The sequence below is a fragment of the Cynoglossus semilaevis genome, chromosome Z (genome assembly GCF_000523025.1).
Source record: "Cynoglossus semilaevis isolate Cse_v1.0 chromosome Z, Cse_v1.0, whole genome shotgun sequence".
In the NCBI taxonomy this organism is placed as follows: Eukaryota; Metazoa; Chordata; class Actinopteri; order Pleuronectiformes; family Cynoglossidae; genus Cynoglossus; species Cynoglossus semilaevis.
Genome location: NC_024328.1, coordinates 8,842,698 through 8,867,103, shown reverse-complemented (window position 1 = coordinate 8,867,103; position 24,406 = coordinate 8,842,698). Strand labels below are relative to the sequence as shown.

Genomic DNA, 24,406 nt, shown 5'->3' with positions numbered 1-24,406 from the left:
TCAGGAGGGATTATAATCTGCGGAACCGCTGCACTCTTTCACTCAGTCAGGACACTTCACAACCAAAGTCAGATTTTAATGTAGGACCAGGCACAACAAAATTACTTTCCAAAAGGAACAAGTGCAAAGAATAGAGTAGAAAAGTGAAGTGATGATGGAGTTTTACTGCAGCGGAATACAAAATATGTACAAAAAAATCATATGTTTACTGGAAACTTATTTAGTTACACAATATCTAATTAGCATATAGCACGTAGTTAGCCAAGCACACAATTTACATATGACCACGGTGATAAAAGGAAATTTAAAAAATATATTTTAATTACTGTCGGAGTGTATTTGTTGTATTTATTTATGTAATATTCATTTTAACTCACAGTAAACTTGTTAAATTATAATAAAATACATGTTTAAATAATTCATTTATATTCACAAATAAAAGGACAGACATACAGACCTGAGTCTCTGCCGTAATCTGACAATTTATGACGTAACTGTTGTGTTGAGCTGAATCCATTTGTGAAACAGCAGATAAAAAAAAACAAAAAACAGGAGCTCGTCGGTTTTCAGAGACGGTTAAATCAGTCGGTGACGTAACTGTCAACAGACAGACAGTAAATCCACCTGTTGAGCTCGTCATCACCGAAACTGATTAGAAGAGGACAAAATATCTAAACTTCAGAGAATCACACAATTATGAATGAAGATCGCCACCTGCTGGATACTTTTGATTACTGCAGCATGAGACGTTTCTAACGTCCTCTCCAAAGGAAAGGTAGTTTTTCAATACTTAGTTTAATAAGTTTAATCTGGTATCAACTTCAAGGTATCGAGATCAGATAAAATCCTTTAATTCCAACCTTCTTTCTAGGATAAAATCAGCATTAATTAGATATATTACCTCCAAATAAGTTGGAACAGGGTTAAACCGTAACTGAAGTTTCCCAAGTGAGCGGATGAACTAACATCTGTACTTTAGGTAACATACAAACTTAAGGGCACATTTTGCCACAGATCACTGGCAGACTCGCAATGTGTGATTCCTAAGATTTTTAGCTTAGCAAATGAATGTACTCCTTGGCACATCAATACAATTCTAATTTATGCAAATCGAGTTTCACTACATGATACATAAAGACTAACTCAAATTTAACCCGGACTCTAACATACCATAATGTCAGTGTCTTCGTAAGTGAAGTGATCGAACAGGCCTTTAGGGATATGTCAGTGCTGTAGTAAATTCTTCAAATTGTCATAAACAAATTAGAAACAAGTGGAGTCATTCATTTCCAAACTGATTTAATGAATACAAAACAACCGAAAACTGAGTGCAAGCCCAAAACAATAGAGAGTATTTACAAATAAATGTGTTATCTACAAAACATAACGGGATGCTGAACTTCATTTCCCAAATTAGGACAAATAGACACAGACATGACGGCTGAACAGAGGTGGAAACTTTGACAACTAGGCTGAAGATCATTAGGTTTAACTTCCTTCAGCCCTTCCATCACTCAGGAACACTCCCAGTCGATTGCTTCTGTCTATTCTCCCTTTTGGGGATGGTACGGCCACTTAGGCAGCCTCCTCGTCGATCTTAGGCGCCAGGTAGTACTTGACGTGTCCCATGTCGGCAATCTTGTACTCCACCACTGCAAGGCAGGATGAGAAATAAGCATGTTAGAAAGAATAGCCTTGCATAAACTTCAATGATTTAAAAAATAAATAAATACAATCAGCAAGGTTGTACTGACCTAGGGGAATGTCAGCAGACATGCTGAGAGTGACAGTCTTGGACAGCGGTGTGGCCTTGGTGAAGAAGTTCAAGTAGTTGAGAGCAAAGATGAGTTGGACTGGTTCGTTCATCTCAATAGTGACCTGGAAACAGATGAGCAGATATGAACAAAGTTCAATTAATCAGAAGAAAATGAAAGTTTATGCCATAAACTAGTGGAAATACGACAACTACAGCTTGCCCAGGCAGCAGGATTGGTCAAACTATTTGAATCACAGCACACAACAGCCCTAAAATAGAACTGAGTCAGGAGCAGATAGATGGAGCATTTGGGTGACCAAGATAAACAACATGTAAAAGCCATGCATAAAGGCTAAAACATTTATAATTTTCTGCACCATCTATTGGGGAAACGTGGGTACTGCAGGGAAAAGGCATAAGTATAATGCCCATGCCTGAGCTAGAACAATATCAATATTAACCACACTGATATAGTAACTGCTCCTGTTTCTCCTCATTCTTACCGCCTCCTCTTCCTTGTCCACATTGCTGGTCTGTGACAACTTGATGTTTCCTGTTCCCAGCTCCCCTGAGGCCGAGAACTTGACTCCATCTTTAGCACAGGAGATCATGACGGCATCACCGATCTGTGACAAGTCTCTGCAGATTCGGGCAAACTCTCCAGAGGGCATTTTCACCACACAGCTGTATTCCTGCTCCTGGTGTCACAGTGGAGGCAAAAGCAAAAGATCAGTGAACGGAACAAGGACACAAACGGTTCAGTGCACCACCATGGACAAAGACATGGACTTACTGGAATACCCAGTTGCTCTACGTCAAGGTCCATCAACTTCATCTCATAATCAGAGACTTTCTCCTGGTCTGAAGGAGAGAACAGTCGTTAGAAACACACGCACACACAAACGGAGAATCAAGTCGTTCTTTGAACATGGATGACAAAGAGTTAAACTCACTGATTGTCTCAAACACCAGTGCCAGTGTGTCCGCATTGTCTTCAGCTCTCAGGGTGATGATGTCCTCGTTTCCAGCACACTTCAGGATTTTGGACATACTGGAATTGAATAAAGGACAATAAGACAAAAGGAAGCAGGATAGTTTGTTTATTGGCTGAAAATACTGACAACTGCTAATAAGGAATTAAAGATCACTGATATAATTACCCAATAGGTATCTGATAATTGATCTGACAAAATGATTAAATGATAACATTAAGATGATTTAATGATACAATTAGTAACACATTCTGTTTTCAAATCTAAGCATTTATTTGCAATGTCAAAAACATGAATTTATTTTAAAATCAGCCAGTTAAAATACATAAACTTTAACGTCCACTTTTATTGTTTCCAAGTGAAAAAAAAAAAGAAACAATAAAAAAACATGTTAATTAAATTCGCTCTTTAATAAAACAAAGGTTAATGTCGACTAAACATGTCTATCCTAATTAAAATGAAATTAGCAGCAAATAAATGTTAATTGTTGAAGTGCCCACTTCAACAATACAGTGTAGGGAGGGGGAGAGAAAGTTCCCGGGTTTAAAGATTTCCCGCCAACTAGAGGGAGAGACTTTGGCGCGCACGTGACGTCACATCCTCGTCACGGAGAGCAGATGTCTCTGAAACTGCGCCCTACATTAATATAACACCATGACATTAAAAATTATGACATTTTTAAGTGCCAGTGACACAAGTGTTGACCGGTTGGTTTTTTTATTACGGTGATAGTAAAAAGTTTGAGAACAGGGCGCTGAACACCAGACAACTTCACCAAGATGGCGACCTTCTTTCTAAGCTTCACGTTTTAACTGTTAACAGTACAAAGGCTGCACCAGTATTTTTACGTGATATAAACGCATCTAGATCATGAACAGAATCACACCGGTTACTTAAACGCATATAAGTCTAAGACCTTTGATAACTTGCTGCCATTTGCTTAAGTATAAGACTGTAACGCAAATGAGCGGAAAAACCGACAAAGTCGACTGAGCAGTTAAAACAAACACACAATTAACTGGGTAGTATTTGCAGTTACTAAATATTTGGGACATTTTACCTGCTCAAGTTGACTCCCATGGCGATGTTTCTGTCGCAGCGGTACGAGTCGAAGCCATCGTGCCTGAGGGTGAGCTGGACCAGGGAGACGTGAGAGGAGTCCATGCTCTGCAGGGAAACACCGGAGGAGCTGACGTCCCAGCAGGCTTCCGTGATCAGATCTTTCAGTGCTTCCAGCACCTTCTTCAGGATGGAGCCCTGAACCAGTCGTGCCTCGAACATGATGGCGGTAAAGTTTAAGTTAAACTACAAAAAAAATTCCTGAAAAGAAGCTTTGAGCCTCGCTGTTTGACGTTATCGTCAACTGGATGTTTGAAAGCTTAGTCTTTGTATAGTGACACTGCAGACGAACAGAGAGCCGACCACACCGTCACTGTCAAACTGAGCTGTGAGCTTTAGGCGCGCTAACCTCTGCATTTATATATTTGGCTTTCTGCGTCATTTCCTGTTCCTGTTTCGTACTTTCCTGCCGCTAAAAAAATAGACCGTAATGTCGGCCATGTTGGAGAGGACACTTGCGCAGCAGTTGTAAAATTAACGGCTAAAACAGGACAATTTTATTTGTAACACACAATTTTAAAATATATATGTATATGTTATGTCCATATTTCGAATGGCCTTTTATCTCGAAAGGATTGATTTGTGTATTATACAATTTAATTGAAATACATATACCAAACCGTTTATGCGTTATACTTGAATTAATATTTTAGCTACAGTCGCAACCTATAGTTGCTTATATTTCTTTGTACTTCAAAATACATAGAATAAAAATCCTAATTTTATGCATGGTTTCAATCTATGTAATATTGATCAAGAAAATGAAAGCATTTTCCTTTTATATTTTGCTAAAAAAATACAAATAAGGTGGACAAAACAAATTAATATAATGCGCTATTGTTTCTTTAATTAATTCGACCTGGTCACATACATTGTCGGTTTGGTACATACTGTATATTCAAAGACACAACTGTATTCTATCAAACAAACAAATGTATATAAAAATGACATGTCTTTACTGCTTTTTAAAACCCCTGAGTATACACACCCGTATAAACCAATCATTGGGCAGGTTTTTGTACAGAAGTTATTAAAGACAGCGACAGAGTATAATAAAGTATCAGCTGTGGCTAACAAAGTCCATCTATGCATTTGGCAAATTTAAAACACTGTTTAGCATAAAATTACCACCGTTTGATTTTTTTTTTTTTAATTTAACATGATTATCATGGATTACATTTTGTTTTTCATAAGATGCATGTTTAGAGACTATTAGACAGGATGTAGTTGGTTGCCATGGCAACAATGGGGGCTCCTGTCGGGACACCGGGGAAAGGACCACTGGATCCAGCGATGTCAATGTGGGAATACGGAAGAGGTTTCTCAGAGTCGATTCCACACTGTAAAAAAAATTAAAATAACAGATTTAAATACACGCTGAGCTGCTGCAATATCTCAAACTGTCAGTGTCAGAGGGTACCTTGTCCAGACCAGAGGCCATGATGAGGAAGGCAGCAGGGGTCTGATGTCCCCGAGGTGTGGCTGAGGAGGGCAGATTGTTGCTCTGCAGAATATCCTCGTACTCAGACTTGCCCTTGTGGAACTCGTAGTCCTCTCGTCTGATTGTGGACACTTCAAACACGTCACCCAAAACCTCTCCAGCTGGGGGGAAACAGATCAAAGGGCGAGAGTTTATATTAGTGCTGAAAAACTTTCTATGGAGTAAATTGTACAGTCACAACACTGACATCTGCTGGATAATTCGCAGTATTTCACCACTAAAAGAGAAATTCAACTAAAAAAAGGCGGTCACCTTCCTGCCACTTGGCAGCGTTCCCATTGCTGTGAGCTGGCCCATTGTCCATGATGATCTTTGAGGAGAAATAAGCACATGTGCATCAGCTGTTTTATTGTTTATTCTTTAATGTCTCAGGGTAAATGGCACTCACTGAGTAGTTGGGACCCATAGCTCTGATGGCGTGACCGGTCAGTGTTGCAATAGTGAAGAGCTCAGGAGATGTCTCATGTAGTGCCTGCAGAAAAAAAGACGAGTTCATTAAAAAAATGCTTCCCTGGGGAAAATGAAACGAAAAGTCTGAAAAATAATTTTTATATTATTAGATTCAGTAGAAATAATTTATTTAAAATGTTCTAACCTTCTCCTTCATCTCACACAGCAGGTCCACCATCACCATACGACCCTCTGCGTCTGTGTTTCCCACTCTGACCCTACGACCAGCACGGGACACCACCAGTTCATCTGCCACATAACAGTCTGAACACACACACACACACACACACACACACACCATATCACACACCAACAGAGTAATGTCAATAAGGGGCAGGCAGAACACAGAGCAGAGTGAGCAGAGGAAGACTGGGTTACACTGACCTGGTCCCACGCTGTTCCTCACCATGGCCATGGAGCCAACAACCTTCAGATGTTTTGGCTTCAACTTTGCTAAAATCTACATACGGAGAAAGTGACTTTGAATGTTGCAGACTGATAGAAGCAAAACAATTGTGCAAGTTTTTGAAAAAACAGGTCACCTGGAAGAATCCAGCCACAGCAGCAGCTCCACATTTGTCTCTGTGCATCCCAGCCATGAAGCCTCCAGCCTTGATGTCAGCTCCACCAGTGTCGTAGGTGATGCCCTGGAAACAGAAGAAAAGAAGAACCAGTCAGTAAAGAGCAGCCAGTCTACACACTCGGTGTTGAGCACTTCAATGATCGAGTTTAAATAATCATCTCTGATGCAGTTGGTCCACGTCAAACTGACAGGAACAAGTCTCACTAGTGGATCTTTGGGCTCCCTCTAGTGGTGCATGAGGAAGCTTGATTTCTTACCTTTCCCACCAGCATGAGTGTCTTCTGGATTGGTCCTTCTCCACAGTACAGCAGCTTAATAACTCTGGCCTGGTGACGAGGCACAGCTACAGGAGTAGAAGTGATTAAAAGATAAATACAGAACAAACACAGATATTTTAAACAGGAACTTTGACTTCAGGGAATGTACAATTGAATCACAATAACAAACAACAAAATAATTTATTTTTAGCTCTTTAAGCTAACATTTATTATAGAGCTTTTAGTACTTCTCATTTGGCTAATATTTTAACTTTTATCTATCAGATTTAAAAATCTGTGTTTGGCCCCATAATATATTGGCATAGTTTAACCATACTCACTTAAATGTGTCAAATGACAAAAAAACATTATAAAGATAGATATGCTCAGTTAAAAAAAATTATTTAATGAGAACAATGAAAAAAAATATTTGGAGAACTTAAAGGGCCATTCTGGACATTTAGCCCAACAACCCCCCAACACTATGATCTGACATTGTTGAAATGCCACCTACAGTTTGCACAGCGGTTGACAGCAGCCAGACAGGGATATTCTTTCTCCAGAAGCTTCAGGTCACTTACAACTTCCACCTGAAGTACCAAGAAAAGAAAATGACTTTCCTTTTAAAGGCTAAATCAATAACTGTTGGTACAAATGCCATCACGTCTCCTTCTTCACCTTTACTAGGCTGTCCCTGAAGAGCTCCTGGACGTAATCAGCTGCACGAGGAGCAGCCATGCGTTCAGGGTCTGATCCTCCAATATCACGACATGCCAGTCTGAGGAGGAGACAGCAGCTGACGTGTAACAACAACTCAATAAACAATACCAAATATCAGGAAACAACATCACATAAACCAGACCTTCCACTTTCCAGAGCAGCAGCCAACTCCACCAGCCTCTGACCCTCAGCCTCCGCAGCTGCCCACAGTCCCAGGACGCACACCTTATGGTTGGAGGGCTTTATGTTCGCCTCCCTCACTTCAAGTGGCTTGATTGGAAGAAGACAAGGTTTGTTGTTTGTGTTTACTGAACAACGGTACATCATATACAGTGAAAAGATACCAAAACAACAGTACTAGTACTAGTAGGGATCAGACTGTGACACAGGCAGTTGACTTCACTGGAATCACCAGGCCATGAGTCTTAGTGACTCAACAAAAAGCTGATAACAATGCCTAGTACTGCAATATCTTAGTATTCAATTTTTTAGCGCATGACAGCCAAACTTTACCAATAAATCTCTCCCCTGCAGTATTCATTTTAATATTTAAATGGCACATTGATATATTGACCCTTGGAGGTCGTCAATAAGTCAATTAAAACTTCACATTTTTTCTAGTGCTGAGAGAATAAAGATGTAATTTTTGTGTTTAAAATAAAATCTGTGTACTCGTTACCCTGATGGGAGTAATGTGTGTGAATAGTATTCAGACTGGTATTAAGTATAATCCTGATATCAACCTGCTTCCATTTGGTTCAGACAGAGTCAAAACACAGCAGCAGAGGTTGATGAGGAAGTAGACATTATAAAACCCTTCATGTCGATCCTTATGACCAGTAAGCTAAACTTACATAACACACCACAGTATTTACCTCAACGGCAGCCTGACACCAGATCAGACATTTAGAACAAAGAGTCAACACAACCTTTTTTTTCTCTTCTGTTTCTCACCATGTAGAGAGCATGAAGGGCCCCGAGTGCTGCCACTAAGGTCGCACTCTTATAGTCCTTGTGCGGGGGACACACAAGTAAGGGGCGCTGCAAACCAGCTTTCAAGGCCCTGGAAATACACAACCAGATGAATAGGAAAAATTGTAAAAAAAAAAAAAGTTAAATATTTAACATACAAGAGCCATCAACATTGCAGGACTGCTGGAAAACATTAAAGCTGTCAATCTAGTAAAGAATAAAAAGTAAAGAAAAGTAGAGTAAAAAATAAATAAATTCATGTTCCTCCACTCACCGTTTAATGCCATTGACTGCCGCGTCACTGAAGCGCCTGATATCATCGTAGTCACGGTTTACTGGGCCAGTGGAGGCAAACACCAGTCTGTTACCGGGCAGACCGACAACCTTGAGAACCACGACTTCTTCACCCAGACCACTGTCGACCTGAAAGAGAAGCATCACATTCACCTTCTTACTTCTCTTCTGCTGTGACTGATCTCTGAGCAGATTGTAAATATTTCTGTGTGCGGTAAAATAATAGTTTTATGAGACAGACACTTACAGAACTGTAGTCCTGCAGAGGAGCCTTCAGACACTCGAGCTCAGAGGGCAGGGTGTCATGGCTCTGAGTCACCAACACGATGCCATCAAAACTACAAATCAAAAAGAAAACCATTTTAACAGCTGTGACCTTTAGCTGAAGGGACACGGTGACTTCTCCAGATACTCACTTGGGGTTTTTGATGTCTTTGGTCCACTCAACGGGCTGAACGCTGAGAGAGAACACAAATACACAACATTAAAGTAGTCATTTCCTCCTCTGTCTGCAGAGTCAGCAGTTCTGAGGGACATGGCTCAGCAAACCCAGGGAGAACGAATCCAACTAAGACTCCACTTCCCCATGGTTAATGATAAGAGTGGGTTAAAGTGTGAAAACCTGACAGACCTTTGAAACAAACTGCGATTCCAGCTGTTCAATAAAGGGCCACAGGGGGCAATTATGTGTCACTGCAGTAAAAAAAAAAAAAAAAAAAAGACTTTGGACTGGTCATACACTCCGAATGAGTGCTGCAGGGTAGTATTCCAGTTCCTCGGCAAATAAGTACACAAGTAAACTTAAACCCAGCAAATAGCCTGGACAGATGAACAGTCGTCAAACGTCACCATCACATTACAAAGTGAAACCTTCTTCCCCCACGGAAGAAGCTGCTGGAGAGAAACTGATACAACTTTGTTGCAATGTCTGTGTATAATTTTTCTGAATGTAAAAAAAGGGGTGAATATAATACTACAAAACATAAAACAAAGGAATTGTGTTAAAGCGGCTGAAAAGAAACACTGTGAATCAGACAGTGACTGTGAGTTTAACTATGTTTTCTTCACTGTTAAACACATCTGTGGTTTTCACTTTAACAGTGAACAGAAAAACAACAAACCGACCGAACGTTGACAAATCTGACTGTCTCACCTGCTGCACATTTTTGGTCCTCCAACCCCGGTATCTTCAGAGCGAAAGGGGCAGATGATATCCAGTGGCTGCTCTGCTCTGTACGCCGACTGATCACGTGACATCCGTGCTGCCTTCATAAACAGTTTATAGCTCGGAAATCCAAGTACCCACAAACAGCCATTGTCTTATACCATTACAATGCGAAGAAAATTTACGCAGTTAAAAAAAAAAGCCATGTACAAGGGAATAATGTACATGAAAAGTCCGTATACTACATGCTGTGTTAAAACCGAAACACAAATCGTCTGGATGAAAACTGATTTGATTCCCTGATATCACATTAAAAGCTTAGAAATTGACAATAATTCCGTCAATGAAATAGCAATAGGCGTAACCGCTGTACAATCAAGCTTTCCAGATTGAATTCCAATTGCTTCCAGTAAAGCAATTTTCTTTTATCTGAAAATAGTTTAAAGAGCCGTTATAAACTTTTTCCATGTTAAGGGGAGGGAGTAAATACGGTTTTGTAAGTTTGTTTTGTGTAGCGTTTGAAAAGTTGTGTTAGGGATTTGTAGTTTTGCTAAAAAATATATTGTAGCGTGTAAGGAAAATAACAAGTAACTAGAGTTTGGATATATCTTAAAACCTCGTATTTAATAAATTAATTTACAGATAAATAAGTCAAATGTTGCCAACAGACGGGGTACAAAAGCAACCCGGAAGTGTTTCAAGCCTCAGCGTAGCGGCGGAGGAGGTTGAGGGTGAGTACGAAGAACTGCCGCCGTGTAGGGGACGCAGTAAATAATACTGCCTTTAGGCACGACAGTACAAAATACTGCATTGGACTACGAAGTTAGTAGTTCTTGCATGTGTAAAATCTGATTAGTTAACGGTCAGCTGGACACTAGTCGATGCAGCTGTTGTGTCGTGTTTCAAGTTAAAACTTTTCCTTTGACCTAAATGTCACAGACTTGACTTTTTTTTAATGATGTCTGCTTTAGTAATAAAGACCACTGGTTAAACATTAGCTCCTGTCTGTGCTGTCTGTAATAATTAACCCTGAGAACAGAGAATCCTGCCCTTCCACTACACTGGGTCATAGTTTGTATCCAGTCCAGTTTGGAGACATGGGCAGGTAGGAACTCTTTAAACACACAGCAGCTATAACCAAAATAAATGAAAGCAGAAATGCTGACATTTAGTAAAAGTCATTGTTACTCCAGCTCACACACCACCTGTTGAGGCTGTGAAAACTGAGCTGGTGTTAAATGATTATCATTCTCAGCCGAGTTGTAGAGATTAATTTGTGTCAACGGCCACGCATCAAGAAAAGATGGCATGTTGTCGTTGGGTATCTGTTATTTGTTAACAGGCAGCTTTTGTCCATGTGGTGACACCTGACAGGCTAACAATAAGAAGAGAAACATCACAGTGAACTCTGGGAGATTGGAAGGAAAACTCATTAGCATCTTGTCTGGTTTGTTTGAGTTCATCACTTTGGTTTTTCTCCCTTAATCAGCAGATGAGACTCCCCGCCTCCAGCTTTTGCATCTTCAGGACTCTTTTACTCTTTTCACGGCAAACGTTGCATCAGCAGAGGCGAAGGTTAAGCGGTGGTGCAGCCATGCGTCTGGTGCAGTTTCAAAGACAAGGCGGCGATGGCGGCGTCAGAGTGGGAGTGGAGATGGGAGGAGGAGGAGGAGGTGTGGTGGATCTGAAGGCGTTTGACTCCTCCATGCCTTCCACGATGAAGGAGCTGCTGGAGATGGGAGACAAGGGTTTGGAGTGTGCACGCAGGTGTCTTTCATCACATGAAAATACATTCAGACCTGTATAAGAACAGTGTATCTAAGACGTTGTTTCCCAAAGACTGGGTCGCAACCCTCAGGTGGGTCGCAAGAGGGTTTTCTTTTTGGGTCGTCCTGCATCATGTTTCCCAGGAGTTTACAAATAATGTCTATTGACTTTGGTCATGGATGTTTGTGACTTTTAAAATATGGGTCCCCAGAAAAAAAGTTTGGGAAACACTGATCTAAGAGACATACTTCTGTAATCCATGGGAATAAGTGATGTAAACCCTGGATCCGATCACTGAAGCCAAGCATACATTGTTGGTTTGACTTGAGCAGGTAAATGTTCTGTCACTGGAAACAAATGTTGCCACTAAAGTGATAGTCAATGTTTGCTCAGATAACTTAGTTTACAGTCCAAAGTAAAAGCATTTGTTTCTCAACAAATCTTCTCTAAAAGTACCTGCAGCTTTAACAGCAGTGGGGAATGATTTGCTAATGACACCAGAGCTGCCTTGTACCTAATCTGTAAAGTTCTACTTTATAATGAACAACTTATGCCAAAGAAGTTTTAATTTTTTGGCTGCCTAGCAACTGTTGGCCGTGTCAACCGTCAGGGTTTGCTAACAATGTTGGAACTTCCTGATCAGGCATTTCTGCCAAATGTTCCTTCTGGAGAAAATACACTTTTCTACTTTTATTCTTGTCCTGCTTTACATCAGTGGCATCATGCTTCTTCTGCAGGCCTCAATATCCCTATACATCATAATAAAAATTGTTTTTATTTTTCTTATTATTTCAAATATTTATGTCCACAGCTGAGCTGCTGCAAAGCTGCGTCGCTCCCACAGCTTTGTTGTATATTATGCTAATCATTTAAGGTGGTTAAAAATACCTACAACTACCAACAACTAGTACATCTGTTAGCTATACTTTGTAACCAATGAGTTACTGTATGTGTTGAATCCACTGTTATCTTTTTTCCTCTTCAACATCTGCTCCAGATCATTACGTTGCTTTAACTCCTCCTTCTTCTCCCCCTTCTCGTCAGGGCATTGGCCTCTGGTCAGTGTGTGTTGGAGCGTTCAGACATCCGCCTACTGGCTCCTGTTTTGGCCCCAGAGAAGGTGGTGTGTGTGGGCATGAATTACCGGGACCACTGTCTGGAGCAGAATGCCCCGATCCCCAAAGAACCGATAATTTTCAGCAAGTTTCCCAATGCCATCACAGGACCGTTTGATGACATCACACTCCCCTCGGAGAGCCAGGTATGTAAAAGTTTAGTTGGAAGCAGTGGAATTTTCAGTTATTGTATTGATGTTTTTTAGGCACGAACAAGACCGAAGTAATATTGTCAACATTTGCTGAGATTCTGCCTGTTTTAACATCAAGACTTTTACACAATGGTGCTTTGGCCCAGGGTTCACCTCCTGGGTAAGATCAAATCCCAGTTAGGGCTGTTGGTACCTTCCAGTGGACTCACCACCTGCAGGACGGTTCAGGGGGGGTTGGTACGGTGCAGTGTGATTTGGGTGGGGAATGCTGCCCTTGCAACCCGGTAACAGATAAGCGGATGAAAATGGATGTATCTTTTACACAAAAAAGGGATAGGAACCATAGTATGTTCAGCCCTGAAAGTTGTTGTAATTTACACAACCTGGTGGAAAAGTTTGTTGCTTAATTTACCATCTCAACACCAGCGTGTGTTTGAGGAGGCTTCAAATTCAGGTCAGACAAAGTGGCTGCAGCAGACCAGCCTCACTGGGCAGAGGTCTATGGCTGAGAAGATGGACTGTTGTCTTTCTGTTTCAGCAATCAGCAGAAAACAAAGTGTTTTGGAAATGTAAATTTAGCTCAATTAATCATGATTAATCAGATTAATCCACAGCTACCTGGTAATCAGTCAGATAAAAAAATGTTGATGGGTTGACAGTCCTAATTAAACACTTTTATAGAGTTTGATTTTGATGATAGACGGTAAGGTGATAGATGGTAAAAACAAAAAGACTGATTGATTGAATGCGTATATTTTCACCCAAAGTACACCCATACGGAGTGAAGTTGATTCAGGGGTAAATGACAATGAATGAACATTTGTGCTGTGAACCTTTTGTTCATGAAGAAAAAGAAATAAAGAAAAAATATCATCATTTGTTCCACAATATTTTTGCTCCTTTCTGATTTCTGCTCGCTCTCCTCTGACTAAAAGGAAGTGGACTGGGAGGTGGAGTTGGCCTTTGTGATTGGACAAAGAGGAAAACACATTAAAGTGAGAATAAGAACACCATCTCTGACGTCTGTGATTCTTTGAGGCTCTGACAGAGAATGCATCGCTTCCATTTTTTTGTGTTCCTTTTTGTTGCTCAGGAAGAAGACGCTCTCTCCTACGTGGCTGGCTTCACTGTGGCCAATGACGTCAGCGCTCGTGATTGGCAGATGAAGAGGAACGGGAAACAGTGGCTCCTCGGGAAAACCTTCGACAGCTTCTGTCCTCTGGGCCCTGCACTGGTAACTGTTGATGCAGTGAAAGGTGAGAGTTCATGAGTGAGGTGGACTGGAGTGGGTGAGGCTGTTGCACCAGCGCAGTGGAGGTTGGGGTCAGAGTGTGGGAGAACAGGGAGGTAGGAGGAGAACATCAAGGGCTAGGTCTGCAGTAAAAAGAAGTTTGAAGTTGAAGTAATTGATCCGAGAGAGAGAGAGAGAGAGAGAGAGAGAGAGAGAGAAAGAGAGCAGTTCTACATACTAAGGCAGATATAAATCCATAGAACATTAATATAAATTTGTTGTTGTTTTTGCCAAGAATTGTTGGCACATTTTCCAATCTTTCCTGCCTATTTGTGGGCTGCCCTTCTCTGACTGATAAATCCAATATGTCATTGGAAGGAGGTGTAGAGTCTGAGGCGCCCAAACCATCTTTAGCGGAACAGCTTCCTGGCAGAACGTGAAAGAATGCGTAGGCTCTTTAAGTTGCTACAGAGCACACTTTTGAAGTTTAAAGCTAGATTGAACTAAACGATGCTAAAGTTAGAAGTTTTAGTACTGTTTGTTATATCCTTTACTTACATTTGACCAATTTCTCGCACATAACTTCAAAAAATTGAGCAACGGCCGCCTCATATGACTAGCAAAGGTTACTTTTGAAAAGCCAATTCTATGCTAGAAAAATCCAAATAACTCATAATTATAGTACAAATATATATTTAATATAGTACTCTTTCTGGGTCCCCACTCTTTTTCTTCACAGTATTTCTTTTCAGCACTCTTTCAGGACATGTTCAGCCGCTACAGCATCATCAAACATTAATATAAATGCCCCAAAAAAACATTTTTCATCATTTATTTTTTGCATTTTGTACATTCATGCTGATGTGGTAATGTTTTCAATAGAGGAGGGAGAAGAGGCTGTGGCCACTCGGTCTTTGAGGCAGACCAATTCAGATTGAAATTGGAAACTGAAGAGCTGCACTGAGGTGATGTGGAAATTTGATTAGCGTGCTGTGTCACATCGGGCAGTGTGACATTGAAGACACTACGACAGATATCTTTCATCTTTACTTTGAATTTGTTTCTTTACTCTCAATGCATTGAGAAGCAGGAAGGACAAATACTTCTCCTGGAAAACTTTAGTATTTCCAGGGCATTTTACGTTTTCCCCCCCTAATTTTCCTATTAGCTTTCCATAATGAAAATTAGGTAAATACATTATTTTCCAGGTCAGGCCAACCTGGGATTTGGGGCCACCTTGGAACATTTTCTTGTTGTTGTTGTACAGCAGTGATTCCCAACCACTGTGCCGTGGCACACCGGTGTGCCGTGAGATATCATTATGTGTTTTCTTCTTCATTTTCTTTCGGGGGTTTAACAGGGGTTGCCACAGCGAATCATTGATTTCCATGTGCTGTGGAAAATTATCCAATTTGACTTAATTTGGCTGAAAACTATTGTTTTTGTTGTATATAATTTTTTCTTTGCTTGTCAAAGCATTAAAAGCAGAAAAAAATGAAATCCTCTTCTGCTTTGAAAACTAAACAAAAGATAATCAGAGCTGTTGAAGAAGATCTTTGTTAGTCTCTTAATTCAGTTCTTTCCAGTTTATCAGCGTTGTCTTCAACTAAACAGGCTGAGATTTTAGTCAATCATGAGATCATTTAAACTGGAAGATTAATATATTCCATTACATATACTTTTTGAGATATTTTTTGTTTGGTGATGTGCCATGGGGTTTTTCCTGATGATATATACAGTATGTGCCGTGGCTCAAAGAAGGTTGGAAAACACACACAGAATACCAATGAAACTACACCTTTACTATTTGTGAGCCTTCCTTTGACATTATGTACTGTAAGTACATGTTTTCCTGAACACTGTGGTCTCAGTTATTAGTACCATGTCTGTTTTTCTCTTCCAGATCCTCATAACCTAAACATACACTGTCTGGTCAATGGAGACACAGTCCAGAGCAGCAACACGGACCAGATGATCTTCAAGACAGCCGAGTTGGTTGCCTGGGTCTCAAAGTAGGTCCATTCGGAATTGTGTGGACCTACTTTGAGATTATGTTTATGCCTGAGGCATCACCAAGTTTTATTACACATTTACATAATAAATTGATTTCTTTCCCCCTCCTCTTGCCTGAATCTCTGGTGAGTGTGGGAGAGCAGAGTTTTCATCTAAGAAATTATGTAAATCAAATTGTATCTGAGACAAATCCTAAGAAGAGCACTCTGGGAGAAAAACTGTGCTGTGTTTATCACTGGCTCTGAGCTGAAACCACATCATTCAGCCCAGACTCCTCCACAGCTGCCACACTCCATCCCCAAAACCTGTTAAATAAATTCTTCAAAAGTCTTTGATTTAATATTTTTACTTCTGGATGGAAAAGGCATCCCACAGCTTCTCCCAGGATCTGTTTTTTTTTTTTTTTTTGCACCAGGATAATTTAGTCAAGTGAATTTTTAACAGATCATGTCTATAAAAGCTGTCTTGACAAATGTTCCACCAGTTGCTGATTCACTAACATTGCAGTCTTCTCTCCCCACAGCCAGTGCATCATGATTGTAATGTTATTGAATCAGTTTTTCCTCTCCTCCCAGGTTTGTGACCTTAAGTCCAGGCGATGTTTTTCTGACAGGAACTCCTCCAGGTGTGGGCGTATTCAGAAAACCACCTGTTTTTCTTAAGGTGATGAGTGATGTTGAAATTTAAAACGAAAAATTGTTGATTCGCACAGAGAAGCAACCGATAGGTGGCACTGTGAAAGAAACTGGCTTTATTTGTTAATGGTTAAGGAATTAAGGACCCACTCTGATCAATTTGAATCCAAAAATCACATGTTCTGTAGTAATCATGATGTTATTCTAGAATTAACTGAAGTTTGTCAGTTGTCTGTTTTAACCAAGGGATTTTATGTTTGTCTTTCAGAAAGGAGACGTAGTGGAGTGTCAAATTGACCAGATTGGCTCAATAATCAACAAAGTCGTCTAAACCCTCAGACAATGGAAAAATAATCAATAAATGACCCATTTCCACTTGACTTTTTTTTTCACACAATAAACAGTCAGTGAGAAAAAAATGTTTTTGTATATATGAAATTAAACATTTACTAAATATAATACAAATAAAAGGATTAAAAAAATGAACTTTTTATCCTGCCACAGAAGCCCTTGATAAATGTGCAGCGTTTAATATTGAAGAATATTTTTTTAGTCATGTGAAAAAGCGGCACTGATAAATCACAGAGCCAACAGCAACTTATTTATAAAAGCAGCAGATGCTATTATATTGGATGGAGTGGAGGGAGGGGGGTTCATCAAATTGAAAGTTAATTGACTTCATTCCATTCAAATGCCAGAGAGAGAAGCCTTCATAATTACTCAGATCAAGGATTTTAATTCATGCACCTGCTTTTTCTTTGTTTTGTGCAAAACGAAAACAAAATCACTGACATTTAGGTAACTGATTTTACCGGTTTTTAAACTCAGGACAGAGAAGATCCATCATATTCATTAACCATTACAGTGCTGTCAATGCTGAAATACAATTATTAAAAAGTCGCTTCTTCGTTTAAACAACTATTACTTAAGTTTGGGCATCAATTTAAAGTAATTTCAGCTGGGCATAAATCGCACAGCTGTCAACACTTTAGACTCAAAGTTCAAAGCAAGAAACTCACGTTAAAGCTTTAAAAAAGATGAAATCAATTTCTCTCCCACCAACTCTGAATACAAAATACTGTATTCTATGGCATGTACAATATTAGTCTGCCCTCAGTTTTTAGACCCTGACATCCTGAGGCTTTGCTTAAATCCAAAGGCAGTGTTATTAAAACTATACAGTGAGGGTGTCAAAAGGGGTAAAAAAATCAAATTTTGGTGCATAGAGCAATGGTTAACTACAATTATTGATAGGTCCATGTTTTTCCCCTTTGTTTTCATACTATCAAGTACAAGTAGCCTATATTAGACATTTATCATTATTTATTCATATAAAATATCATACAACATAAGGTGTATTTTTATATTTTCAAAATCCACCAAACCGGCCGGATTGAACTGCCTACTGGGCCAATTTTGGTCCCCGGGCCTTATGTTTGACACCCGTGCTATTCAGGATTTAAACACCCATATCATATGTGGTCAGTAGTGCCAAAGTTACCAAAGATGAGCTGCAGTACAAATGAATATTTGAGTCGAGGAAAAACCTGAAGATGAACTGGAAGGCAAACACGTGGAAAGAAGAACCTTCAGCATGAGAATCAGGATCCTATCAATTCTTCATACCTGAGGATGGAAGCAGACGTCACAGAGGTCGTCATCATAGATGAACATCACCACCTGAGGCTTTAGGACTAATCTACCTGATTGGGGTCAAGTTTTACAAAGATGCTCCTGAGATCATGCATTGTGTTGTAAAGGTACAAAACGTAAACAGAAACAGAATGAGGGAATGTGCCATGTGTTTGGAAAAATGTATGGAAGAATATATGACAAATATAAAAGTCCAATCCTGAGGGCAGACTTAGAGCTGGTTGTGAAGTAATACTCCTTTACACATTTTTTTGATTGACAAACGATAGAAGACTGTACTGACAGAAAAGGTGACACAAAGTGACGGCACCATCAGGAAAAGAGACAGTTGAAAATCACCAGAGGCTGAGAGGTAATAGAAGCAGCAGCAGTGTCAGTGATAACTGGGCCACTGTGTTCTGTGACCTACAAAATGAGAAAGTGGCTTCAACATCAGAGTCTTACATCAGAAGAGTTCTAAGAACAATTGAACTACTGCCTGAAAAGCCTGAAACTTTAGTCCAAGTTCCAAAAAAAGAAAAATAAAATCCAACTGTCAAGAGTGGGCAACATTGATTTAAAAAGTTTTCAAAGAAATGGAGGAGACTGAAACAGACAAGAGGTTGTGTTTAATAAACCATTCCTGCATTGAAGAGAGAAGCAGCTTCTTCTTTTTTTTTTTTTAAACTTTCTGTCTGACTAAAGTTCTTGTGTACATTTTTTAATCAATACAGATTTCTTTATACTAAAATAATGTGACCATTTCATTAACTCCTTATATCGTGCATGTCTGTAGTTAAAACGAATCATTCATGTTAGAAGCCGCAGGGCTTTTAAAACACACACACACACAAAAAACAAAAGCTTTGAAATAAGGAGTTAGAACGGTTGCCTTTCAGCAACATTTTGGTTTTCGGTTCCATTCCTGGTTGTTCTACATAGAGACTGAGTGTTCTTTCTCTAGGTACTGTACTCTGGTTTCTTCCCCAAATCCAAAAATTTAAAAGCGTGAATTGGGATTATTGCTCACTTTAAACAGACCAAAGGTGTGAATCTGGTGATTTGTCCAAGCAGCAAACCACCTCTGATGACTCCTGTAATATAAAAATAAATAAATAATAAATAATAAAAATAATAAAAAACATCATGACCCTAAAAAAGAGTAAGTGGTAGATGAGCAAAATAAATAAAATAAAAAAACCTCTAACAAAACATATAACAATGTATACACACAGTGTAGCAGTGCTAATAGTATAGCACAGAAATATACATATTAAAATAATCTCTTTAAAGATTAAACATACAATGGATGTTAGGAATATATAGGACATTACAGTACCTGCAACTCATCAGTGGGTGGCAGTAGAGTTCCAATTTGGGCTGATTTTCTTCTGTGATATGGTTTGTTGAAACCTCCCTTCTACATCTGTTCTGATGATATGATTGTAGAGTCTAAAGCATTTCTACCTGCCAACTAATCCGACTGCTCTTTGTGTTCCGTATCAAAAGGTCTCTGTTGAAAAGAGATTTCATAAATCTAAGTCACCTCAGACACATTAAAATGCAGGAGGGAGAAATGCAGAATGTTTAGAAATACGAGCAGCTTAGAAAAGATGGAATCAACACATTTGTAATAACCCCAAATTATTTTATTTATTGATTTATGTATTTTTTGTGGACATTCAACTAACTGTCAGATTGGGTTTATGATGCTACATAAGAATATTTTCATGAACACCAAGAACACACCGAACTGACACATAACCTTAAATCCAATGTTTCGTTGTTGAAAATGTCAAAATGCAATTAAAGCAAAGAGGCAAGAGCTCCCGTCTCAGCTTGTCTCTTTGTTTTTAAATTACAGAACACTGATGCATTTCTCTGACTGAACCAGAAAAAAAACAACAAGTCAAAACTGGAAAACGGATGCTGCTGAGTCCAGGGTTTAACTCAGCATTTAGAGGTACTGTTTGATGAAGTACTGCAGCTTCTGCCTGTTTCCTGAGGACTGGAACAAAGGACTGACATTCAGGGAGACGTAGTCCTCGTTGCGCTCCTCCAAAATGACCTGAGGACGAGATAAACACAAGGTAAAAAGTAGACTGGTATAAGGCCGTCTTCCTTACCTTTGTTTGGACATTTGTGAACAGTCTTATCTTTGACAGTGTACTAGACAAAACAAATGATTCTGAATTAATAGGAGAGAAAAGCTGTCATAAAAAAAAAATAAAAAAAATAAAAGTCAAACCTGAGTCTGAAAAACCAGATTTATTACGTCGGAGACTGCAGTTTCAGTCTGAGCTGTGCTGCAGCGTTACAGCTGCTTCACATGAAAAATTCACATGAAAAAAAACCCCAAACAAACTTCTTTGAAAGTTGTCTTATCATCAGAGGCTAATGATCTGTCAAATCCTAGATAACAGTCATTTCTGACTGAAGCCTAATGAGAGAGTTAATAACTGTCTCAGGAGATCTTTACAAATGCTGCACATATAGGTCTGTGACGCTCCACTTTTAAAGATTCTCAGCCCACAGACAGATCACGTTCAGACAACGCTCAAAGCCTGGATGGTAAAGTTCTACTGAAAGGAGTTCTGCATATTTTTTTTTGTTTAATAAATAATTGCTACTAAATGCAAGATTAATGCTCTAGCGTCTTCATTTTTATGATAATTTCAGGTGTTTTTGCAGTTTCTTTGTCTTCTTAGTTGATGTCTCTCAGTGAGGGTGCCATTCTCCTCTCCTTATTACTTCACACTATGAAAAAAGGGCTCAGGCAATAACAACAAGACGATGATATTACTGTCTGCGGTAAAACCCATTTGTTACCTTGTATTGTTCACTGTATGAAAAAAGCAACAGCAGTGAGAGCAGCTGCAGCTCAATAAACAACTGTCAGTTACTGTGGATGAGTGAAGTTGATTTCGTTGTGTTTCATCTTGAAATCCACACAAAAGGAGGAAAATATGTTTCTAAAAACTTTGCAAATGTTTTTTTAACCAGTGTCTCTGAAACTGAGGTCAGAATAAAGAACGACAACAGCTGTCAGAGGAAACAAACAGGTCAGATCTGTGGGCTATAGTTGCACCATGATCACCTGTGTTAAGAGGAGAGACTGAGACGCAGGAGTTCAGTAGATTATTGGATGTCACAGAGCCTAATTAGCAGTAAATCCACTGATAATTTACTGTATTTCCTGCTTCATCTTGATCGAGGGAAAACTGAAGAATGGAGTTTGGTATCTTTTATTGAACTGCTCACTCACCCTGTCAATGTCCTTGGATACAAAAGAACGGACCTTACTTAGTTTACTAGTTTGTTTTTGCCAAGTATTTACCTAAATGACACAGATGCAACAAAAAGTGAAGTTCATGAAGTACCAGATAATACACTTGTATCTTCATGAACTTCACTTTTTGATGTAGTGAAATGCTCATACACACTGTGCTGTTATTATTGCTTCATATTCAACCCCATTAAACCACTTCATCGCTTCATAAACTCTTTGAATGGACTCTATAAACGCAGTCCATGTCTGGGAATTTTAGAGCTTTATGTTCTGTATCAAACTAATTTTTTGTGTTTAGCAAAACATTTTCAGAAATAGATACAGAATAATGTAAAAGGAGTCAACACATTTACCACATAATATAAAAATGTGTGACAGTGCATTCTGTAGCATAGAACACACTATTTGGTAAGATGTGCACATTTACATCCATTGTGTCAAAACTTCTAATCTGGTTTGAAAAAATCAATTCACGTTTTCTTTTTAATTGAGATATACAGTAGTCCCTCGCTATTACGCGGTTCATCTTTCGCGGATTCACGACATCGCAGGTTTTTGAAACTGTATATATAAAATATACTGTATCCCGGATTGGGATCTGCAAGAGCTGTCACAGGAATGGGACGACGATATGGTTGGATCCGTCCAATTTTGCAACAAAATCGACGACGACGACGACTGCCTACAAGCTACTCTTCGACTGGAAAAAGAAGCAGCGGAAGCAACTGCCGATCACAATGTTTTTGCAGCCTCGCAAAAAAGAGCCAGTTCCTGCTACTTCTATGGATACACCTTTGGAAAACTGTGGAAGAGGTGCTGCAAGAAACGGCACCACCCTCTGAAGAGATGGAAAATCAATCATCGGCTGCACAGTAAAAGTCATCATCAACTTCTTCATCATCATTTTACTGCGCATAAATATGGTGTTACTTCGTGTAAATTCAGTTCTCGCGGCAGGCCTTGGAACCTATCTACCGCGATAAATGAGGGACCACTGTATGTACAAAAAGAGAAATGATGCAGCCCAGCACCAAGAGCAGTGAAGTAACTTTGTTGTATCTAATCCTTCAAACTTGGAAAGAGACTTTTTCACAAGAAATATGAAACTGTCTCATGCATACATCACTGCAGACATGTAGTACAAAACACATGCCTACTTAAACAGTGGCCCGAGGGTCACATTTGGTCCTCACACAACCTCAGACTGGCCCAGTCAATCTTCATTTAAGAAATGCTGCGACAAACTAACAAAATAAAACCACATAGAAACTGGAAAAGGCTACGGAGAAAGCTTTACTATAACTTTGAACAAGTCAGTTTCCTGTGAAGCTCAGATAAGCTAAGCTAAGTCTAAATACCCAAACTATAATTTTCTGGTACCACACTGCTACCTGCTGCACATTACTGACCATCATAAAGTAAAAGCATGTCGTTTAGATCAGTGGTTCTTCAACTGTTTCTACTCTGTACCACCTGAGAAAACCTTGATCTCTCTGAGTACCACCATGATGACCAACATTAGAATATAGCAGCATAGACCTTCACTGTTAGCTTCCACCACAGGAGAGATGTTTAGAAATGTTTAAAGAGATGTTTATGTTTAAATGTTGTATTAATTGTACATAGTATGATTCAGAAAATGTAAATGTCAAAATATGAATTTTCCCCACGTACCACTAGAGAACGTTTTTTTATCGACATTCAGATTAATTGAGAAAAAGAACAAGTATGACTTCCTCAAAACTCTCTTCTCAGTCTTAAGGTGAGCTTTATGTCTGTGCCTAAGAGTAGATAACAGCCTGCACGCACACGCACATGCACACACACAGAAACAAATAAAAAAATGCAGAGAAAGCCTGTCACTCACCCCCAGGTCTATTAGAGTTCTGAGTGCCGTGTGTGCAGCTTCCACTGAGCAGCTCTCTGTGAGATACGACAAAAAAGGCACACATGAATCAAAGGGACAGACAGATATCCACAAACAGAGAACAGAAACCAACCAATAGACACTCAGGGCATTTTTATACTGTGTATTATAGCTGGGTTTTTATTTGACTTGTCCTCCATTGTCTTGTATGTTTTGAAGAGGAACAGGAGCCTGTGATGTGACTGATGCGGCAGCCGTGTTTCTTCCCCTCTTTTCACTTTGTGGCGAGACATTTTACCAGCCTTTAAAGTTCTACCTGCTTGTTTGTGCCAATGTGGGGAGAGTGGAGGAGATATGAGGCTGAGCTCACCATAGTGCTGTTTTTCTTTGAGTGCCATGTCACACAGATAGGCGTGTATCTGTGCCACAAACACTGTTTCTGTGGCAGAAGAAAAACACGTAAATGGAAGAAAACTATTTTAGAATTGCATTGAAATATATAAATAATTCTCCAGCCAGTAACACACCATTATTCACAGACCTATTTGTACATTTGCAACAAACAAGTGTTTTCTTGACAACAGGACTATTAGACATAGACTATTGATAATCAAACAGATATATCCCTGCTGGTCATCCACTGCCCTGTGTGACCGTCAAGTAGCGCATGCAAAAACATAGTTTATAATTGGCATCTTGTAGCAACCCAAGGTTAGCACCTAACGGTAGATTTTTGTAGTTTGTGCAGTCACCAGATGTTTGCTGCATATTTGATGATCAACCACAGCCAGGAAATGTGTACCGTCAATTGCAATTTGCAAATCCTGAACCTACAGGATTTGCAAATTGCTTGTGTTTTGCAACTTGACTTGGATTTTTCTTCACTGTGTAAATAG

The 24,406-nt window shown here is 39.5% G+C and overlaps 4 protein-coding genes across 7 annotated transcripts in view; 1 reads left to right on the top strand and 3 right to left on the bottom strand.

Annotated features, from left to right (window-relative positions):
- Positions 1-1,282: 1,282 nt before the first annotated feature.
- On the bottom strand, positions 1,283-4,207 carry pcna (proliferating cell nuclear antigen). Its single transcript, XM_008336164.3, has 6 exons — positions 3,809-4,207; positions 2,710-2,807; positions 2,550-2,617; positions 2,260-2,454; positions 1,755-1,878; positions 1,283-1,652 (listed from the first exon to the last, which is right to left on the bottom strand). Exons 1-6 carry the CDS (start codon positions 4,027-4,029, stop codon positions 1,576-1,578), a joined length of 783 nt encoding a protein of 260 aa, XP_008334386.1. The 5' UTR covers positions 4,030-4,207; the 3' UTR covers positions 1,283-1,575.
- Positions 4,208-4,692: 485 nt separating this feature from the next.
- LOC103397790 (putative aminopeptidase W07G4.4) lies at positions 4,693-9,916 on the bottom strand. Its single transcript, XM_008336166.3, has 16 exons — positions 9,798-9,916; positions 9,061-9,102; positions 8,892-8,982; positions 8,625-8,773; positions 8,333-8,441; positions 7,521-7,648; positions 7,337-7,436; positions 7,173-7,248; positions 6,659-6,744; positions 6,361-6,465; positions 6,203-6,278; positions 5,964-6,082; positions 5,757-5,840; positions 5,621-5,678; positions 5,288-5,469; positions 4,693-5,207 (listed from the first exon to the last, which is right to left on the bottom strand). Exons 1-16 carry the CDS (start codon positions 9,914-9,916, stop codon positions 5,070-5,072), a joined length of 1,662 nt encoding a protein of 553 aa, XP_008334388.2. The 3' UTR covers positions 4,693-5,069.
- Positions 9,917-10,428: 512 nt separating this feature from the next.
- Positions 10,429-17,102, top strand: fahd2a (fumarylacetoacetate hydrolase domain containing 2A). Of its 3 annotated transcripts, none has more exons than XM_008336167.3 (8): positions 10,429-10,540; positions 11,302-11,576; positions 12,621-12,837; positions 13,779-13,838; positions 13,937-14,099; positions 15,978-16,086; positions 16,663-16,750; positions 16,991-17,102. In XM_008336167.3, exons 2-8 carry the CDS (start codon positions 11,302-11,304, stop codon positions 17,051-17,053), a joined length of 975 nt encoding a protein of 324 aa, XP_008334389.1. In that variant the 5' UTR covers positions 10,429-10,540; the 3' UTR covers positions 17,054-17,102. The 3 variants fall into 3 exon arrangements, with proteins under 3 accessions (XP_008334389.1, XP_016898720.1, XP_008334390.1); XM_017043231.2 differs by lacking the exon at positions 10,429-10,540 and adding an exon at positions 10,764-10,914; XM_008336168.3 differs by lacking the exon at positions 10,429-10,540 and adding an exon at positions 10,770-10,914 and having other exon boundaries at positions 11,299-11,576.
- A 2,837-nt stretch (positions 17,103-19,939) lies between these two features.
- gpat2 (glycerol-3-phosphate acyltransferase 2, mitochondrial) overlaps positions 19,940-24,406 on the bottom strand; it is a 72,487-nt gene continuing 68,020 nt past the window's right edge. For both annotated transcript variants that reach the window (XM_008336169.3, XM_008336170.3), the window contains 3 exons: positions 23,881-23,949; positions 23,511-23,566; positions 19,940-20,422 (listed from right to left, as the gene is read on the bottom strand). In XM_008336169.3, coding sequence (XP_008334391.1) covers positions 20,312-20,422; positions 23,511-23,566; positions 23,881-23,949 — 236 coding nt within the window. In that variant the 3' untranslated portion in view covers positions 19,940-20,311. The remainder of the gene's footprint in view (positions 20,423-23,510; positions 23,567-23,880; positions 23,950-24,406) is intronic.

Bases quoted from the DNA above. Each gene is read 5' to 3' on its own strand.
- pcna (XM_008336164.3), bottom strand. From the start codon at position 4,029: ATGTTCGAGGCACGACTGGTTCAGGGCTCCATCCTGAAGAAGGTGCTG. The intron at 2,618-2,709 runs GTGAGTTTAACT...TCTCTCCTTCAG, and splicing joins ACTGGTGTTTGAGACAATCA to ACCAGGAGAAAGTCTCTGAT. The intron at 1,653-1,754 runs GTCAGTACAACC...CCTGCCTTGCAG, and splicing joins GTCTGCTGACATTCCCCTAG to TGGTGGAGTACAAGATTGCC.
- LOC103397790 (XM_008336166.3), bottom strand. From the start codon at position 9,916: ATGAAGGCAGCACGGATGTCACGTGATCAGTCGGCGTACAGAGCAGAG. The intron at 6,279-6,360 runs GTGACCTGTTTT...CTCCGTATGTAG, and splicing joins CTGTGGCTGGATTCTTCCAG to ATTTTAGCAAAGTTGAAGCC. The intron at 5,208-5,287 runs GTACCCTCTGAC...TTTTTTTTACAG, and splicing joins TGGCCTCTGGTCTGGACAAG to TGTGGAATCGACTCTGAGAA.
- fahd2a (XM_008336167.3), top strand. From the start codon at position 11,302: ATGAGACTCCCCGCCTCCAGCTTTTGCATCTTCAGGACTCTTTTACTC. The intron at 14,100-15,977 runs GTGAGAGTTCAT...TTTCTCTTCCAG, and splicing joins AACTGTTGATGCAGTGAAAG to ATCCTCATAACCTAAACATA. The intron at 16,751-16,990 runs GTGATGAGTGAT...TTTGTCTTTCAG, and splicing joins AACCACCTGTTTTTCTTAAG to AAAGGAGACGTAGTGGAGTG.